This window comes from Pollachius pollachius (genome assembly GCF_949987615.1).
Source record: "Pollachius pollachius genome assembly, chromosome: 15".
Taxonomy (NCBI): domain Eukaryota; kingdom Metazoa; phylum Chordata; class Actinopteri; order Gadiformes; family Gadidae; genus Pollachius; species Pollachius pollachius.
Window position 1 is genome coordinate 14,659,953 of NC_136948.1, and position 19,773 is coordinate 14,679,725.

Here is a 19,773-nt window from a genome sequence, read left to right on the forward strand (position 1 = left end):
GCGTATGCAAATTAACCCGATAATACGGTGACGCGTGTGGGAGTCACGCGAGCGAGGCGGTCTCAGTGGCGCTGGCGCGCTTCGCCTAGCCAAGCGGCTGTTTGTTCCCCCCCCCCCTTTCCAAAATGTTCAGCTGCATCACTTTTCACTGAAAGTTGAATGTCATTAATATCAGTTGACACTGATAATCGCATTTTTATTTATGTGCTTTATAATAATGCAGTTATTTAAAATTCAGAGTCGCAATATTCTTTGCAATGCATGACACATGTGGACACACTACTATGCATTTAATTTGACTTTTTGTTGTGGTCACTTTTTTTTTTACCGTTACGTTTGTTAGACTTTGCTGATTAGATATATATTTTCATTTAAAGGTCGACTGATATGTGCAAAATAAGATCTCTTAAACATGAGTATCATTCAGAGCAACACTAAATGTGCAAATGTGAACGCCTTGTGGAATTCCACGCAGGTGGAAAGCCGCAGACAATGTGATTGCTGAACAAGGAGGGCCTCTCTGATGTATTGAAACCCAATGTCCTTGACGTAGTGTTTTCTGAATCTGTCGCTCGAATCAAAATGTGTATCAGTGCCTAATTCAGTTCCCTTTATACTTCTATCACAAATTGAAATCTCTGGCCCACAGGTCTGTGCGAGTTCCCTTGGAGATTACTTTGAGCTGTGAAATATCCAGACAAAGAGACAAATCTCATCATGGAAACAAGAATTATTTTCTCAGTTAAATACGGTCTCTGTTGGTAAATCTGTTGTGGGCATAACGGATGCCAATTATGTTCTAACAGTGAATCAGCGAAGCCATTTTCACGAGTTTAGCCTAACATCTTAAATTTCCAATGGCATGGAAAATGATTAATGAAATATCAATGTACATTGAATTGGATTTGATCATTATTCACCCGATTTAATTAATGATATTAAATCATAAATCATATTGAGGCAGTATCAACCAAATGGAATGACATTGCCCCCTGCTGGCAAGACCAATTCGATGCAGTTTTTCGGAAACTTCCTGTTCATATTACTATTTGGTCATGTAGCAGATTCTTTTAATCCAACACAGTCACATAATAAAGTGAATAAAACCAAAAATCATAGAAAGTAAAACAGAAACCCACCTGGCACCATTTGCAAGAAAAAAAACGTTTATTCCTTGTAAACCTCACAGAGCAAGACTGTAGCCAGTCAGATTTGGGGCTGAAACAAATAGCAGTGACTGGGCATAGAAAACGACAACTTTTCAACAACTGTTGACCAACCAGCTGACTAAAATGTAAATATTATTTTCAGAAGCCATTGGTATAGCTGCTTAAAAACAAGAGAGCATCCATATATAGTGGGTGAAAACCACACAACAATGACCTTTTCGGATGACATCTGCACCATGCCAGACCCAAGCAACTTCTCCCTGCACCAAAGGATACCAAAAGGATAGAGAGCAACTGGTTTGAACATTGTTCCCTCAGGTATGTCACATTAACAGAATTAGGATTTCCTAGTCCCTTACCTTATGTAAAGTAAACTCTGTTCAAACTGTGGGGACACACTGTCTCCAGATGGACACAACTTCATTCAGCAGGACTTCTGAAACGCTTCATACTATTTGAATGACATTCCTAGAAAGCATGTTAATCCCATTCTTGGCACATGTAATCAAGTGGAATATTGTTGAACTTGGAAAGGAGATTATTAACTGCAATAGTAGGCTGCACAATTATAAATTTGGCCTTTCCAAAAAAGTATAAGATAAAAAAAAGCAATGTATACACATACATTGCAGTGCAGTCTCATCAACTAATCTTCCCTTGTTTTAGCAGTGCAATTTTATGGAAATTACAAAAATTTAAAAAAAAAGGGTGGCATGGACCTAAATTAAGGGAGTGCATGTTGTTTCGGTGGGCATGCAAACACACTTTAACTGTGTGCAAAAAAAGCAGTGGTACACATTACATCAACCTATTTTGAAAATAACCAGGTTTGGGATATAAGCATGGCCTCCACCTTGATTTCTGTGTCCTTCAGATCATCAGTTAGGAAAAGTTATTGAACAACGTACCAAAGATATAAAGAAAGGGACACTTCTTTGAACAACAAAATGATTCAGAGAATCATTGATGCTGGTATCCAGGCTACTCTTAAATCAACAAATTGGGTGTTACCTAGTTCTGAGGATGGCTCTGTCTGAAAAACAATAATTAAGTCCTATCTCAAGTCACTGGGATGAAAACTGGTGAAGGAATATGCAGAGGGACCAAAACGGTCAAAACTGATTTTAATATTCAAACATCCCTTGATGCATTCATCTCTTTTGAACAATAACGGGGCAGATCGAGAAACCAAATGGCTTAATTGGTGAAGGAGAAGATTCAATGCCCTTTGTTGTGTTTGTTTCGACACCCCTGCCATTTTAAATCTGTGCACACTGCTGTGTTAACTGCAAAGATTGTTCACGCTTTCAAAGTTGTCAAAGACCACTTTGCACTGGTTCCCAGATGCTCACATCCTCATTATTCCAGAGGGGAATTCCCAGATCTGAGAAGTGAAAGCTCCGTAAAACGTCTTCAGAAGTAAGAGGTTAAATAAATTCAGCCATTCCCCAAGGCTGCAAAGCAGTTGATCGGTTGAAGACGAGGTGGTAGTGTTGTTGGTGGTGGTAGTGGTGTTTTGGTGTTATGGATACATGCCCGATTCTGTGAGGTTTCACTAGACACAACAAGGAAGAAAAGAAATAACGGATTCCTAGTTGACACGTGATGTCTTTTTTAAAAGTTATTTTTTTGTCTTTTGTTTTAACTACAACAAGTACAGTCACACGATACAACATCCTTCTGACCTGGCGAGCAGGGAGAACAAAAGTGAAGAAAACCCCATGTTCTCCACTGCAGACTGTGTTGGTCGGTCTGCACAACCCAAAAACAAAAGAGTAGAGACAGGAAGATGGCCGGAGGGAGAGGAGGGGAAGCGTTCACTTCTTCATGGGCTGGTAGACAGAGGCATTGGGGTCCAGGCCGGAGGAATTGGTGTCCATGAACTTGGAGGAGTAGTGGGGAGCCACGGGGGTCATGCTGCTGTTGTCGGCCGTGTAGGAGATGCTGGGCATGACGGCCATGACCTCTGCGATCTTCTGCTTCAGGTCCTTGATCTCCTGGTCCTTCTGGAGGATCTGCCCTGTGAGACCACAGAGGAGCGACAACAAAGTCAGCCATGGTCAAAGAGACGCAAAGGAAAACGGTTTTACCCCAAAACTGTCGTTTTAGACTACTGATGTGAGCCCAAGAGCCACATGAGACGTTGGGCTGACATGTTACATCATAGGAAAGAACCTGTGATTACAGTTGAAGAATCAAGGAAGTGAGCCAACAAACTAACCCTTCTGGCATTAATGAGGCATATAATGTTGTATTTTTATTTGAGCTGGAAATATATGATCACTTAATCTCAGAGGAGGCCATAAAGATTTTGTGATAAAAATAAGCAAATACCATCCCTTTGCTTATCCACCATAGGGAACTACATTTTTACTATGGCATAAAACTATAGGGCAACTGACTGAGTCGTAAAATTGCAATAACACCATTTCCAGTCTACAGAGCTCCCCTGCTGCCGATAGCTGATAACACCAGCAGTTGTTGTGCGTGCGTGTGTGTGGATAAGCTGACCCTGTGCGATCTCGAGCTGTCTTTTGGCGTCGCCCAGCGCTGAGAAGAGGTCCAATTTGATCCGGGTCTCTGCGCTCAGGCTGTTCTCCAGGTGCTGGGTCTTATCCTGCATGGCTGACAGTGCCGACATCAGCACCTCCGTGTCTTTTTCGTTCTCTTTATACTTATGGAGCTCCTGGGGGTTCCCCACGTAGACCAGGAACACAAACGAGAGGAAGAAGAAGAAGACGTGGGTCAGAATGGCGTTGTGTTGTGTCGGGTTGTTCATAAAGGTGGGTACGACACTGCTTGTGGAATTAATGGAAATAGGGCCTGTAGTACTACGATCAGAAAGGCTCACCTGCACCTTCATCTCCAGCTCGCGGATCTGGTCCTCCTTGAGCTTGATGTCCATGCTGAGCTTCTTGCACTCTGTCTCCAGCTCTGTGATGCGCCTCCGCAGCGTGTCTGTGCATTCCCCTCTGCGGACAACAACCATGAACGCCAAGGTCAGATGGTCCCATTCACATCTTAAGACTCTTTAAATAGCTCTCTGTGAATGCCTATCAGGAGGTATGCGTGTTTAACCCACAGATCCGCCCCATTCGTCCCACTCTCTCCCCCTCCAGACACACATTTACGATTCATTCATTTCTCAACAGAGCATAAAATTACTTCTATTCAACTTGATGTCCTCACATCCACATGGGTTATCACATGCATCCAATATATGGCACGATATTTATCCACACTGATCGAGCGCGCCTTGTGCAGTCCACCACGCTTTAAAGATATGGTGGCATTGCATAGATAACGGAACAGTGTACGGAACATATGCGCATCCGTGCTGTCCTGAACGACAAATGCTAAATCTCCATTCTAGCCCGCGGGGCTCCGGAGTGTTTATGCCAGGACGGGAGGCCACCTGTGTGGAGGGTGTGGGCGGGTGTACCTGGAGGCTGCGGCCAACGCCACGGCCCGGGCCGCTGTGGCCTCCTCCAGCTTCTTCCGCTTCTTCTCGTCTGCGAGCTGCTTCTCTGCAGTGGCGCGCGCCTCCTGCTCCGCCTTCAGCCTCTTCTCCAGCTGGCCCACCGCCTGCTTGTCCTTCTGCTTGGCCTGAACGGCATTATGGAGCCTAAACGCATGCACACACACACACAAGGAAATATGTTAGCCAGCGGGACGGTACTGTGAAGACTGCGCGCGCGCGTGCATGTGTGTCTTCTGCTTTTAGTCAACCTAAATAATGTTTGAATTCATTCGAAAAAAAGGAAATAAGTATCCAAATATAGTAGCCAGACCTTCATCCATGTCTGATAAATCCAAACACATTGTAAGAGTCATTGGAGTAATTAAACATCTAAATCGTATTTAAATTGTCCTCCAGTTGACTTGGATTCATGCCAAGCTTAATAATAATAAATTCCTGACTAAAATACAGCTACCACCAGGACAGATGTTTATTCCCAGTGTAAATTCTCCCTTGAATAGAAGGACCTAATATGGACAAAAATACAGGGCATAGTCTCAAAGTAGAACAAGAGTCTACTATGGTTGGCTCCCAGTAGTTGGCACTGGGAAAGCGACCGGAAATTATATTCTAGGCAATTTGAAGCAATTCCTTTCCTTTTATACTTGATGTGAAAGCATTTCACTGGAAGTAGTAATGTGATAGCCATGTTGTGTCCATTTGCATAAAGGTCTGTTAAGGAATACCAAACCTTTCAAAATATTGCTCTGTTTGTACGTCAGTCAATGATCAGACCTTCATTATAAAAACGACTACTATAAAAAGATGCTAAACGTGTTTAATGGACCCCATGCAACGCTTGACATTTACAGAGAGCTCAGCTAAGCAATACAAATAGAGTATTCTGAATGCAGTGACCTTTAACAAGCTGTCGGGTGCCAGGGTACTGGTAGGGTTCTGGTGCCAGAATGATGAGCTAACACAACAGAGGCCGAGGCTGGAGGTAGAGTGGTGCACTATGCAACACCATCCCCATGGTCCAGTTTGCAGGGACACACAGTATTTTTTTTGTTGCAACTACAACAGGTTTTCTAACAAGACCAGTGGCGCTATTGTCAATAAACAAAAAGCCATCGTGGTTTTTGTTGTGAGTGACTGACACAGCCGCCCCACAGATGAACACCACTACTATTGTCAACGCTATTATTGCCAACGCTATTATTGCCTGCCTCCAAGTTTTTCTGTACTGGAATAACGTTTAAGGTCAAGCAATAGCGCGTCTAGCTTCTATTTGGCTCGGTAGAAACGCTGCCGCCCACCGGTCCACCACCAACCGGCCCACCACCCACGCCCGCGGGCCCACCGCCCACGCCGCCACTCACTTGTTCTGCAGCAGCTCGTTCTCCTGCCGCAGCTGGCCCAGCTCTGAGCGGATGGAGCGCTCGGAGCTGCCGAGGGAGCCGATCTGACTGCGCAGGTCCTGCTCCACCTGCCGGCTGGCCTGCAGGTCCGCCTTCAGCTTCTTCACGTCCTGCTCCAGCCTAGCGGGGGGGGGGGGGGGTGGACACAGGGGGGAACCAGGTCATGCGATGCGTTCAGCTGCCGACCGGTGCTACGGGTCAGGGGGTGCGTTGGGAAAAGGCATCGGGGAGAAGGACCGGGTCTTGTCAGCCATAGGTTGGAAGTCATTTGGTCATATGATAACAGGAGTCGGGTCATGTAGAGAATATGTTACAAATCGCCTGGACACGCAAAACATTGCCCCGAGTTACTCCACCACATCCAATTCTAGCAGAAATGCAAAACAGTTGGCAGCATACTGAGTGGGTTGAGCTGGAGAGACTCTTCGATAGTCAGCAAACATCAATGATAGTAGAATCAGCATTGACCGACTTGCACATCTGATAACGATTCGTCTCTCCGCTACTCCCTTGAAAAAAAAACACTGAGCTAATCAACTTGGTTCAAAACATGAGCTACAATTCAATCATGCATTAGTCTGCGTTTTGTCATTTACTGACGCGAAAACACAAATAATAAACAAACATTAATAAAATAGGCCAACAAAATCCATAGCACAAGCAAAATAACACTGTAGAGAGCAACGAAGTAAAGCATATGTGTTTTCCAGGCGTGACAGATGGCTTCAACAAATGTCTGCGCGCAAGGAGAATTTCATGTTGGAATCAAACACCAGAAAGTAGGTCAACAGACACTTGAGCTCGAAAAAAAACATGATCAGCCGTAGAACGGCAATGAATGAAAATTTGACATTGCATGTTAAAGTGCATGGAGCCTTCTAGCTTAGCGCAATAGAAAGGCTTCATGAGCATGGAGGAAAACCTGCACATTTGCCCACACAAACACTGTGTGTAGTCGTGTGAGTCTCACCTGACCAGCGCTTCTGGCTTGCTCAGCTGGTTGTTGGGGATGCAGTTATCTGTGGGGTCCCGGTGGGAGCCCCCCGACATCCCCTTCCCCGCCGCAGGCTGCTTCTGCTTCTTTTCGTTCTTCCCCGTCGAGGTGGATGAGGAGGAGGAGGAGGAGGAGGAGGAGGAGGAGGAGGAGGAGGAGGTGGCGGCGGCGGCAGGCACGCTGCCATTGGAGGCGCTGTGGCCGCGCGGCGAGGAGTTCAGCGCCGCCGCAGCGTTGCTGCTGGCGTTCTTGTAGTTTTTGGAGGAGGACGAGGAGGACGAGGACGAGGAGCAGGAGGAGTTGTTGTCCTCCTTGAGCAGCAGGTTCTCTGTGCTGCCCAGCTCTGTGGTCAGTCTCTTGTTGTTCATATGGTTCTCCATGTACTCCATCTCCTGGAGTTTAGAGTCTGCGCCTGAAGGCAGGATGTTGTTGCTGCTGCTGCTGCTGTTGTTGCTGCTGCCCGGCTGCTTTTTGGCGTCCCCACTGCCACCTCCTCCTCTGCCGTCTTTGCCTTTTTCCCGGTACTCCAGCTCCGCCAGTGGGGGTGAAGTCTTCTTATTGGCTGGGGCGCCGTTCTGTGACACTGGGGGTGCTTCCGTCTCTGATAATCCTTTAGCGGCAGCTGAGGGGGGAATAGAGAAATGGCAGAAGAGGACACATGTTAGAGTGAGTCAAGAATATTAAAATCAGCAATCTGTACCCGTCTTATATTCAAGTAGAGCTCCGGCTCATCTTTGAGAAGCGCTTCCAGCGGAGCGCCATCTAAAAACCATATGTGGGGAAAAGTCATCCACTAGCAAGACTACCATGAGATTCTAGTAAAAATATAATACAGTCTGAAACAAAAGATAAATAGACATATTTAGGAAACCCCCCGGGCCATTGTTGTATAGTTGCTATAATGAAACTATTAGGAAGTTGAAAGATCTTGTAGAGACGAGGGAATGTTTTTGATGCAAGCGATACCAGCGACACAGACCAGTGATGGGCGACGTCAGATACCACATATGCAAGTATGCATGCATGCATGTACAGTATACGTCATGTATGTGTGGTTACCCCACCTTCCTCCGCCTCCCTCTCCTGCCTCTGCAGCATCTGTTGCTCTGGGGGCAGTGCCTGCTGCAGGAGCTGCATGTAGAACTCGTTCTCCTTCTGCACCTCCTTCTGCTTCCGGAGACGCATCTTATAGCTGACGTAGCTCTTGAAGCCGAAGCCCAGCGTGACCACTGGATAGCCGATGCTAAGAGAGTGGAAAGGGGCGAGACATTGTGCAAGTTTAAATAAAACCCAATCTAAAACCAACATGGGATTGACCACGTAAACATGATTGGGGTGAAGCAGATGCAGTCATCGTTCCAAAAATATATTCCTTGTTGTGATTGTGTGAACTGTTCGGTTACACAGCATAAAGTAGGCTAATACACAAATCTAAATCCAGCTCAAGGGTTCTCAGAGCTCCTGAGATTATTGGCATAGAACTTTGTTAGCATGACACAATGAGTGACCTTACAAATGTCAGCATGGCGTGTATAACCAAAGCCCTTTCCTTGGTTGACCCGCGGTAGTAATTTAAGATCTGCACAATGCCAACAAATGTTCACAGGTGAGGGTGAACATTGTTCCAACGTGAGTTGTTATCAGTATGTTTGCAAGTAGGATGGTTTAGTGTTGCTTTACGGTGTGTTGAAAGGACATTCATAGATTCATAGCCTGATCAATGGGGAACTAAGGAAGTAAACTTGCCTCCGCCCATGGGTGCCTAACCAACCACCCCTTGGCCTCTATCTTAGAGAGCAAACATTGGCTCACCAGTGTGCAGCAAATGGGCGACACAGGTCCACGTGGAAGTTCTTGAGGTCTTTGAATCGGATCGCTGCCTCTATGTACACAAAGAGTATCCATAGCGACACTGTGGGTAGGCAGACCCCTCGTTCTGTGGACACAGAAGACGGCAGATGAAAACACAGATAGGAACTCAAGATAATGACCAATGAGTAACTTATTTAGCCAAATTATTGTATTTAGATAGACAGAGAAACACAAAAACAAACACAGCATTCATTTCCATACCTTCTGAACACACAGGCCTAATGGTCAAAGAATAGAAACCATTTAATGTCCCAAGGGATTAAATCTTTATACACGGTTCCCACCTGGTGGTGGAATGATACAGGGGTATTAATACTCTGTGAAATCCCACAGATGTGAACACCGTCACTTGGAAATAGTGGTGGGGTCAGAGAGCTACAGGGGTCCCCTTCCGTCACCCCTTCCCCCACCATCACTGCTACTTGGAGCTCAATTTGACACCTGGCCGTTGGTCAACACAGGGGCCTCCCAGTAAATCAGACACCTGATCCGGGCCCTGCCGCTCACTTCCATATGCCACAGAGAGTTCAGAGTAGTTCGCTTTTCCTTTGCACGTAAGGTGACACATTGTGCGTTGATCGTTCCAAACGCTTTTACTGCCTCCTTGGAACTTCAGCGGCGAATTTGATCTCCCGAAATGAGGTATGATGACATGTCATCTGTATGACCAGGTGGTCCAGCTCTCCGCATTTGTAGTTCAGGCAGGGTATATTAAACCAATGTGTTAAAATGCATGCAAGGTTCCGGTCAAAGCCTGTGTTGGCTGGACGTCAAGTCTTTGGATATCCACACATTGTAGCTTTGTTCCCTATCGACACAACGAGCAAAGGAAGAATGTTCCCAACCATTTACACTCTCAACACAAACCACAGTGCTTCAACGCCACATTGCACATCAAGGTGCAGAAAGAGACGCAGGCCCTACCTGTATGCCACACATACTGGACCCACACGTAGGTGCTGGCGGCGAAGAACAGCCATTGCACAGGGATGAAAAGCAGGCATATAATGTCCGATGTAAACGCCACACACACAAAGAACACTGAGAAGGCCTGTAGAAAGGAGATGCAAAAATTAGAAAAATATTTTCATTATTTTGTGTTGAAATGTCATCAACTATGCTTGAATTTGTAATAGTGGGTAAACAATGTGTAAACGTATGCATATACAGCTGGAGGCAAACGTCAAACCAATAAAAGCATTTAAAAATAGCCTACATTTTTCATGCATGAAAATGTTACATATCAAGTCAGATATCCCAGAGGTCATATTCATTCAATAGATCAATTGTATCAATCAAAATCTAAGGAGCAAATGTAAACAACTAAATACAGACACAAATATTGTAGAAACATCTGAACTCTTAGCAACCAGGCAGGGTATTTTAAGGATGATCACATAAGTCTACAAGTCAAAGGTTATGTTTTACGCTTGGTAAAAACGATTAACACGAGGGTCACCATCAAGTATTATTGAGTGTACCCAAGGAGGAGTTATCCATAATCATGAAAACGCTGTTTTCCCCCCTGACTATTAAATTATAGTTTTGAAGCATTAAAAGAGAGCCACTCACCAGCCCCTGGTATCGAAACGAGTCGTACACACTCCGGATAAAGAGCCAGAAGGGCCAGAGGTACTCAAACCTGAACTCAAGCACAAAGTCTGCCAGCAGCACCAGTGCCCACACCACCAGGAACTTCAAATACAGGAAGGTACTGTTCAGAAAAACACAGAACATAAACATAAATTGAGTGGAAGAGACATGCATGATTTTGGTCAGAAGGTTATGCACAATTGAGAATACCCTTTTCTGTGTTTTTTTCTTTATGTACGCACATGCTGATGTCGACACTAACAAATAATAAGGGTACTTCTCTTGAGGGAGCATATGGCAGATCGTTATTGAAATATCATAAATCAATGCCGTCTTGCACATTTAACATAAGCCTGTGTGCGAGGAGCGGCAAGGGGGGCCATTATCAAATATGGCATGAGAAGTATTTGCACAGGCTAGTGCTGCTGTTTGAGAGATTAGATGTGTAGCAGCACTTAGTCTAAGCAGCTTAAACTATAAAACAAAATTGGCACATGTACACTAAGTTAAATTAAGAGGGACTATAAGCATCATAGATGCAACCCTTTCCATTTTAAAATACAAGGAGTAACAGTATAGTACTGACTCTCACTTGAGTTCACGTTCAACAGCATCTACGTCTGTCTACGTAGAACGTGTGCCTACTCATCTATTGGGACAAAAGCATCTATAATTATCCTTTTGACTGGTATGTAGGAAGTCAAAGACAGGTGGGAACTGTCAGGTGTGGCTGGATATGACAGCTGTCTTTTGACATAATACCTGAGTCGCCAAGGCAGTCAGCTTACAGTGGCCATCGACAACCAAAACAAAACTCTGATCATGGGCCACGTTTAATGTGGTCTTAATAATGGCATAAACATTTGTTACATTGCTTTTGGATGAAAGAGGCGCATGTTATGAATTTGGCAATGAGGTGACAAAACTGCAGTCTAGCTGTCAGCACTCTTGGCTAACAACACTCCTAGCAAACAAACAACATCTCAAGTTAGCTCACATGGTCCACTTTAAATATATAGAGGGCTGTGCATACAGAATTGCAACATTTAAGATGTGGTAAAATGTGGTAGAGAGGCTCAGCGGTGTGATTTAAACGGGCCGTTTCCAGGCCTTCGTTAAAGCTAAGGCTACCTGCTATCCTACAACAAGCAACACAGCTAACATAAGCTAAGCTATTGCTACACATCAGGGGCCAGGAAGCTGACAGTTACACCGCAATGGAATATGTGTTGCACGATTCAATTTGCGTAGCTCCCAAGGTGCGAACATTCAACGGGGACATCATTAGAGCGCCGCGGGGCTTCGTATACCTGCCGTATATACCCTCGGTGATTCGGTTCCGTTTTAACGGCCGTCGGAGTTTGCTGCAGTCCGCATTGCGCCGCTTCATCCTCCTCCCCTTCGGTTTGGCCTTTGAATACCCACTGTAATCTTATCCAGTTTTCTTGTGTGCACGGACAGAGATAATAAATGAAATGCTTGTGGTGAATATCGATGTTATTATTTTTTCCTCTGGAAACAAAGAAATAAATAAAGCGCTCTCTTCAAGGACCTCCTCTTTTCTCCAGGCGCAGCCTCTATGAGCGCAAGCCGCGGTGTAATTTAAGCACGTCAAGCTGCGAGACGGGTGGTAGGTCCAATCAATTTACAGAGGCTTCTCACACTGATGGATGTAAAGATGAACCATTTATGTTACTCTATAGTTTGTCGCTCGGTTCTCATCCACCATAGCCATAGGCAGAGGCAAGGGGGCGTAGACAATAAGGCCTTCTTGAACGTCACACGCGTCACCCAATTGAATTCACAGATTAAGATTGAGGCATTGCTCGTTGTCCAATCAGCACGCCGCAAGGGCGGGCTGTTATGCGTGTGGGTTCTGTACAAGGATTGTTTGGTCCACGAATAGCCAATCATATATGGACATTTATTTTTTGACTGATACGATAACATGTATAGTTGTCGCAATGAATAGCATCGACCGAGAGATAATTAGACATTTTAATCATGTTTTACCGTATCAGCGTATTCTACGCAGCCATATCAATGGATTTTCATTGCAGCTGGTGCGTGTCCATTAGTCTCTACACGTATTTTTATTTGTAACATTCTTCATTACATTACATTGAAACAATGTGAAAATGTACATTTTTAAGCCTATATCTGTAACTAAAATCATCGATTCATTGAATAAAAATGCATAAGAGATCATTATGGCCTGTAGCCTTCCATTAGGGCATATTGGTCTGCCTACACGACCCTATTTTCTCTATTATGATTGACTTCTGTTGTGTTTGAGTTCTATGCATATGGAAGATTTCCTACATTGCTGCCGCCTGTCAACTGATTTGTTTTTCATGATACGGTCCGATTAAGGGAGCCCAGGGATTTTACAAGCCTACATTCCTTTCAGTTATTTCACATCCTAATAACGGTTTAAGTTATTTGTGAACTTAGCGGTCTCAATAGATATCATCAGCTTAAGCGGTTGTCACTTTGCTTATGCATAACACACAGGCCTCCTCGAGCTCCATTATGCGCAATTCACATTTTCCATCTAACACCAGCCCCCACCCTAGCCCACGATAAGTAAGCGAGGTGTTTTAATCACCAGCTCAATCCCCTACCGCCATGTGTAAAATTAAATGATCCATATGTATATTATATATATTTTTAAAAACGCCATAAGATTTGATTCGCACTCTGATGATGACTAGCCTAATCTACGCTATTCAATATTAGTAAAAAACAAACAAACATCGGAGCTGCTTCACCTAACATATTCGAACTGTCCGCCTTATCAGCCCCATTCGATGCCCTACCCTTCTGCTGAGGCGCCTCCAAGCTGGCAGTGGTGCGCACTACAGAGATCATGGCCCCTAAATACGCACCAAATTTGCGTTCTCGTCTGGCACCTTTATTGTTATTTTTGCAAACTGGATTCATTGTAATATATGCCCTTTACGTTGAGTTCGATCCATATGCCTTTATGTTTGGAAATACTTCCAGCAAACTGTATTCGGGTAAGTCGTCGAATTTTCTTTTTTTTGTTCCTTTGTTCTTTTTTCAGTTTTTTACATTCTTTAAAAATATTGTGTTGGTTTACGTTTATCATGTGACACAAACAATCTCATACTAATGCTGGTATTTATTTTAAAAGTTTTCAAATATTAATTTGAAAGAGTCGTATTTTAATAGAACATCTTAAATAAGTAACAGGGCCATTATGGGGAGGGGCTCATATTTCTGTTTGGCAACGATAAGGCCAGTTGACTGTCCTTGGAATCTTTTACCAGTTGATGACAAGAAATGTAAAATCTGTACTTTATATGTGTGAGTAACTTGTAGGCTATGCTAAAAAAAAAAGAGTGATTTAACGATTTTGCAAGATTCAAGTTCACAACTTTTAGGTTACCCTCTTTCAGAGTTCCAGGATGTGAACGTGATGGTGGTGGCTGGTTTTGGATTTCTTGGCACTTTTCTGGTGCGTTATGGTTTTAGTGGCTCAGGGTTCAATTTGCTTGTGGCAGTGATTGCCACCCAATGGTCAATTATCCTCAATGGCTTTGAGTCCTGGATCCAAAGTAGAAGGATACTAATAGATTTGAAAAGGTATGTCGTCCCAATGATGTTCTCTAGTGTGCCTTACATAAGAAAAGGCACACCTTGATTTAAAAATGACTTGAAGGCAACGTTGTGTTCTTCCCTTAGTTTGGTTTTTGCTGAGATATGCACAGCCTCCGCCCTAATATCTATTGGTACGGTGATTGGAAAGACCAACCCTGTTCAACTCATTCTCATTGCCATTCTGGAGGTGTCAGGATTCATTTTGAACCAATGGCTTCTTCGGACATTCCTTGAGGTGAGCCTTATACTCATCTCAAATTTAGTACCTCATGTTGTAAACGGGAAGTTCTATCCACCTTTCTCTAAGTGATGAACAACAGATCATCAGAAGTGCCCTGACCTCACAGAGTACAGGCTTGTGTCCGCCTGTACTATACACTTTGTATTTGCAAGAATAACATGTCCACCAGTGTTATTTTCCCCCTTAAAGCACCTTGTTCACAATACAACCCATTTGACTATATATCTTGTATGTGCATCTCATGTTTGGCAGTCAGTGACTGTATTTCCTATCTCTAGGTGAAGCCTTTGTACTGTGCCATGCAGCTTCATACCTTTGGGGCGTTCTTTGGGCTGATGCTCACCTGGGTCATGCATCGGAAAGGATCAGAAACGCCCTTTGAGAAAGAGAAAATGGACCGCAAAACTGGACTGTTCTCCATGTTTGGTTTGCATTGTCAAATTAATATTAAATAAACAAATCAATACATAAATAAATACTTTCATTAACACTCATTGACTAAAACATAGTCACTGTCTGTGATCTGCAGGGACACTGTTTTTGTGGATGTTCTGGCCCAGCTTCAACTCCATCCTGGTAGATCAGGGCGAGAGGAAGCTGAGGATAATACTGAGCACCTACCTAGCCCTTGCGGTCAGTGCCGTGGCCGCCGCTGCAGTGTCAGTGTTCACCAGCCCCAGAGGAAGAATTAACCTGGTATGATCCGCTAGGCAATGTTGTCATAAGGGAGGAAAATCTGCCAATTAAATACTTTTAGTACGCTAATATTTATGAGATAATGCAAATGTATATTTAAACCCACGTTTTAATCAGCATACTATTTGTTTAGTGAAAGTTGTTTCTATATGTTTATTTATGTACAAATGTAATATCATTTATAAAGACATGCTATAATATGGATATGAGGAGAAATGTTCGTTTTTTTCCGTTTCTTTCTTCTCCCAGGGTCATATTCAGAAGTGCTCCTTGGCTGGAGGGGTCGCTATAGGCGTTTCAATGTCACTGATTCATCAGCCCTGGGTTGCCATGACGGTTGGATTAGCCGCTGGTGTGATATCAACCCTTTCACTTCGTTACCTTAAGGTTTCCACTCTCAATTGATACAAAAAAGTAATCTGTAATCTTTTGAATCTCGTGTAGTATGTCTAATATTCATTTTTGTCTTCTAGCGTCATATGCTTCTTGCGTTTCAATGCCACGACACCTGTGGCGTTTTGAGTGTACATGGACTTCCAGGACTTCTTGGATGGCTAGCTCATCTCATCTTGCAAATAAATCATATGGACGACCGCACAACGTAAAGATGCACCATTTGTTTTGTGCTTTACGTAGTTACCTATACGCGCCATTGAAGTCAGGTGGTCTAGCTGTTCTTTCTCTTTCCAGGGCAATTCGGTTTGCTGTGTTCCATATTTGCACTCTGCTCATCACCCTGAGTCTCAGTATGTCCATGGGATTGATCACAGGTGATATGTGTGGTTACATCTCCTAGATTAAGCATTATGGAATGATGGAACAGTAGCCATCAGTTATTGGACAAGACCCAATTTGTCTTGTATTGAAGGGAAAATTCATACAATTTCTGATGGATTTTATTTTGCTTTAATTAGATGTGAAAAACCGCCAGATGCAAGAGCATGGCCTTTAAGCACACAAACCATTGTCATGAACCAACAGTTGTTACGGCTTGTGAACGTCATGCATACGATTTCCTTAACCATACCTTAATTGTTCTAAAAAGGACTGCTAGTTAAATGGAGCTTTTGGAGACCGCCACAGGACAGGAAATGTTTTGATGATCAGGAGTTTTGGGAGGTAAGTAACCAACATAGTTAGTAGATCGATTCACATGATAGAACAATGAAGGTCATGAGCAGAAATATTCTCCTATAAATTTCTTTGAATTATTTTGGTATTAAATACAATTTCCAGTTTGGTGTGAAATGACTTTGGATTTCCACTGTAAGTTTCAAAGTATATTTGACAAAACAAGGTGTTCACATTTGCATGTTTTACAGTTTCCCAACCTTGCAAAGAAAAAATAAGAGGAACAGAGAGGAGAACGCCATGTGATCTGAAACCATTCATGTCCCTGTAAATAATTTCCACCAGTTTGTTTATGGTAAGCAAGTTATTTTAATGCAGGAGAATTATTGCAAGACTTGTAAACTGATGAGATATCTCTCCTTAATTATCCCATGAATGTCAAAATATGTGATTTATCTTGTAGACAAATGAATCTGCATGGCCATTAGATATACATGTTAACTACACTCACAATATGTCCGTGCCTGTGGTAAAATCAGAATGTAATCACCATTCGGCAATACAAATGTCTGACTGCTAAATTCCGGCATAGTGTTATTTGAGGAAAATACGTAAAAAGATAGGACCTCCAATGCAACTACATTCAAATATATTTGTGCATGGTTCTGGGAAATACACCATCAATTGTGTGCACCTCAAACTATCTGAGGTCCAGAGGTCAGGTCTTGGTGACCATGTTACAGACACATTAATACAGAGTTGCCAGTTACGAGGCTCCCAAATGAAGGAAAACACCATGTAAAGCCATGAGAATAGATACACAATTGCAGAGACACATTCAAAGATCTGGAACAATTGAACTCCGCAGGTCCAGCCAAAAGGGTCTTAAAAAGGGTTGCATCTCTCTTCATATACCAGGATTTAAAATAAATAGCACTTTTTTTGTGAAATGAATTATGTGAAGTAAATGTAGGTTAAAAGGAGAATGTCCCATACAGTATAGAATATAAATGGTTTACAGACACATGAAGGGTTTACTACTGCCACAGATCCTCAGTGCGTCCAAACTTGAAGACCAAGCCCCTGAAATATGAATGTGAATGGAATATTAGACTACCAAGATATACAACTTCTTCACCGTCATTAACACAAAATACTCATCTTAATAATATGTCAAAATGTCGGAGGTTCGCAAATTGAATTAACTTACCCAAAGAAAATAAAAGCATTTTGGAAGAAAATAGCGATTCCAGGGTAAACAAAATCCTTTTCTGTAACAAACAAAAGAAAATAATTAATTAATACAATATTGTTATTGTGTGCCTCACAACATGCGTTTTTCGAATCATTATTGTTTAATAACAATCATGAAGACTTTTTACTTGACTGACCCAGTTAAGATGAGGGTGACTGAAGGGTTCAGATTAATAAAGTGAACGACTTACTGTGCACCACGAAGTCTCCAAAGAGGATCCACATGGAGGCAATGAGGGAGCCAAAGGCCAGCATGAAGCCAATGAAAAGCCAAATACGAGCTCCTGCAAACAAAGAAAAAGCAGGGCGGGTTGTCATGTGATCCCCAAGTGCTCCTGGAGTGTTTTGTAAGAGGAACACACGGTAACTGCCATAAGTACAGACAACCGCTAAACCTCTTTGGGTTCCTAAAATACAATTGAAACCGATTCATGGCAAGTAGTGGATCAGTGTAAAAGTCTGTTCCCTAGCCCTGTGCTTAATATTATCATGTGTCACACAAACAAGTTAAAAAAAATATTGACAGGGATAGTGGACACAAACTGGACAAATAGGCCTTTATATGTTTGACGTTCTCCATACTATCAAAGACACTGTGAGAAGATTTGCTTGTTTTGATTGGTTTGATGACAAGATTTGGGAAAACATTTCCACTTTCCAATAAACTGTCATATAACGCTTTCCTGCCAAAAGTGAAATACAACACATAACATACCTGTCTGTCCCATGCATCCTTCGCTGTAGCTGTCTCCTCTAACCTGGCCATTTGATACAGCATTTATCCTAGATAAGTTAACAAGACAAAATATTATCAACCACGAGAACATCAACAAATTACTGGGGCTTTCGTTTAAGAACACTATGCGATAAGGATGTCTAAACATTAAGAAATCAGAACTAAACTAAAGATCAAGAGCAAGTTAAATATAATACATGAGAAAAGCCAGGATAAATTGAGATAGATTACATGAGAAAAGCTACAGTAGCAATGACTCCACATGTGTGGTAGGCATGGTGAAACTGTTCTTCAAGGGGAAACAGCACTGCTGCATCGATGATGATCCACCAACCCGTGAAGAACTGAAATAAGAACACAAAAACGGGTGTTTGTTTTTCATGATGTTAAAAGACCTGGAACTCACATAAGCCATATTGAATGATGACGTCATATCACAACGGTTTTATCTTTGTTCAATTTATGCAAGGAATTTAAAGCCTTTCGGAATATGTGGTTGTTATCCTTAATATGATAGTCATAATTATTAGCCTTTGATGTAACTCACCAGGACTCCAGCTGCAATAGATGCAATTGTGTTTCTTCTCTCAGCCCAGTCTACATTACACTCACAGTCTCCACACCGGATCCCATCTAGAAACCCTGACATGGCTCTGATGAAACAAAAGGTATTCTGTTTGAATTTGGGACGGGTAAAATATGTGTCCAGTATTTATGCATCACATTGTAGCGATCCGTTTTCTTTTAACAAAAATAACCTGGAGTAAATCCACCCCTAAGCTATCCTATTAGCTGTCACTTAGCATAGTTGGGTTCAAAGTTAGACAGTAAGTAATTGTCCAAAACAAAGCTGTGGATTGGGGCGCCACTATCTCGGAGTTATCACAGATGATTCCTTTAAATGTGAAGTCAAATGGTCAACGTAATCTTCGAAACCAAGTTGAAATGTCCATATAAAATCATAGAATAGTGGGAATTTAGCTACATTTCTGGGGGAGGACTATTATATGGAGCCCCGATGTCTTTACCATGGTTATGCCCTTGGGTTCATACTTTAAACTGGTTCAGACTCACAACGTGCTATGTAAATAATAGCCATATGAGCAATCTTGGTGTTTTGGTGCTGCTTCTGATTCCCGTTTATCGCAACAACAACAATCGAGTTTAATTCACACAACGGCGAATAAACACATCGACCGACGCCAAATTGTAGGCAAAGATGATTCCATATTTTCTTGGTAAGTATCGTTTCGACAAAGAAATACTGCTTTATCATCTCAGCTTTTGTTCATTGCTTTGTTGTTAAGCATTTCCTTGGAGGCTCCTTCATGTCGCCTTTTGCGCAAAATAGGGGCAATGTGATAACGACAATAGATCCATCTGGTAAAAAGCATAATCCTGTTTGGTAGAAATAATATAACGTATTTAAAAGAAAACTTACTTTGCTTTTTCTGTATTTGATGTGGACCCCCTGAACGCAATCCCTTACTTTGCTTCCGAGAAGGATCTATCACGCGCATGCGTTGTCCCCACCCATTTGATGTTGAGGCAAACCTCAGTTCAAGGAGATGCGCATTTTATGAAAAAGAATTTGGGTGAGGAGGCTTTCACGGAGTTTTTATGTTTGTAAGAATAATCTACA

General features: G+C 42.8%; 3 protein-coding genes across 4 annotated transcripts; 1 reads left to right on the forward strand and 2 right to left on the reverse strand.

Moving 5' to 3' along the window:
- Positions 1 to 1,144: 1,144 nt before the first annotated feature.
- On the reverse strand, positions 1,145 to 12,230 carry maco1b (macoilin 1b). Of its 2 annotated transcripts, none has more exons than XM_079752876.1 (11): positions 11,820 to 12,230; positions 10,489 to 10,630; positions 9,841 to 9,967; positions 8,857 to 8,980; positions 8,109 to 8,287; positions 7,021 to 7,666; positions 6,012 to 6,170; positions 4,612 to 4,794; positions 4,027 to 4,141; positions 3,681 to 3,855; positions 1,145 to 3,189 (listed from the first exon to the last, which is right to left on the reverse strand). In XM_079752876.1, the coding sequence occupies exons 1-11, from the start codon at positions 11,897 to 11,899 to the stop codon at positions 2,987 to 2,989; spliced, it is 2,133 nt and encodes a 710-aa protein (XP_079609002.1). In that variant the 5' UTR covers positions 11,900 to 12,230; the 3' UTR covers positions 1,145 to 2,986. The 2 variants fall into 2 exon arrangements, with proteins under 2 accessions (XP_079609002.1, XP_079609001.1); XM_079752875.1 differs by having other exon boundaries at positions 4,021 to 4,141.
- A 1,136-nt stretch (positions 12,231 to 13,366) lies between these two features.
- Positions 13,367 to 17,225, forward strand: rhd (Rh blood group, D antigen). Its single transcript, XM_079753010.1, has 10 exons — positions 13,367 to 13,529; positions 13,932 to 14,118; positions 14,218 to 14,368; positions 14,653 to 14,800; positions 14,904 to 15,070; positions 15,320 to 15,457; positions 15,544 to 15,671; positions 15,761 to 15,840; positions 16,116 to 16,189; positions 16,393 to 17,225. Exons 1-10 carry the CDS (start codon positions 13,379 to 13,381, stop codon positions 16,417 to 16,419), a joined length of 1,251 nt encoding a protein of 416 aa, XP_079609136.1. The 5' UTR covers positions 13,367 to 13,378; the 3' UTR covers positions 16,420 to 17,225.
- On the reverse strand, positions 16,487 to 19,660 carry tmem50a (transmembrane protein 50A). The gene is made up of 7 exons (XM_079753011.1): positions 19,573 to 19,660; positions 18,679 to 18,784; positions 18,363 to 18,475; positions 18,111 to 18,178; positions 17,587 to 17,679; positions 17,352 to 17,412; positions 16,487 to 17,224 (listed from the first exon to the last, which is right to left on the reverse strand). The coding sequence occupies exons 2-7, from the start codon at positions 18,778 to 18,780 to the stop codon at positions 17,179 to 17,181; spliced, it is 483 nt and encodes a 160-aa protein (XP_079609137.1). The 5' UTR covers positions 18,781 to 18,784; positions 19,573 to 19,660; the 3' UTR covers positions 16,487 to 17,178.
- Between the last annotated feature and the right edge of the window lie 113 nt (positions 19,661 to 19,773).

Coding starts and splice junctions, on each gene's coding strand:
- rhd (XM_079753010.1), top strand. CDS start 13,379: ATGGCCCCTAAATACGCACCAAATTTGCGTTCTCGTCTGGCACCTTTA. Junction 14,801..14,903: donor TGGACTGTTCTCCATGTTTG/GTTTGCATTGTC, acceptor TGTGATCTGCAG/GGACACTGTTTTTGTGGATG. Junction 15,071..15,319: donor CCAGAGGAAGAATTAACCTG/GTATGATCCGCT, acceptor TTCTTCTCCCAG/GGTCATATTCAGAAGTGCTC.
- tmem50a (XM_079753011.1), bottom strand. CDS start 18,780: ATGTCAGGGTTTCTAGATGGGATCCGGTGTGGAGACTGTGAGTGTAAT. Junction 17,680..18,110: donor AGGATGCATGGGACAGACAG/GTATGTTATGTG, acceptor CTTTGTTTGCAG/GAGCTCGTATTTGGCTTTTC. Junction 17,413..17,586: donor TGGAGACTTCGTGGTGCACA/GTAAGTCGTTCA, acceptor TGTTTGTTACAG/AAAAGGATTTTGTTTACCCT.
- maco1b (XM_079752875.1), bottom strand. CDS start 11,899: ATGAAGCGGCGCAATGCGGACTGCAGCAAACTCCGACGGCCGTTAAAA. Junction 4,795..6,011: donor AACGAGCTGCTGCAGAACAA/GTGAGTGGCGGC, acceptor GCATGCGTTTAG/GCTCCATAATGCCGTTCAGG. Junction 3,856..4,020: donor AGCTGGAGATGAAGGTGCAG/GTGAGCCTTTCT, acceptor GGGAACCCCCAG/GAGCTCCATAAGTATAAAGA.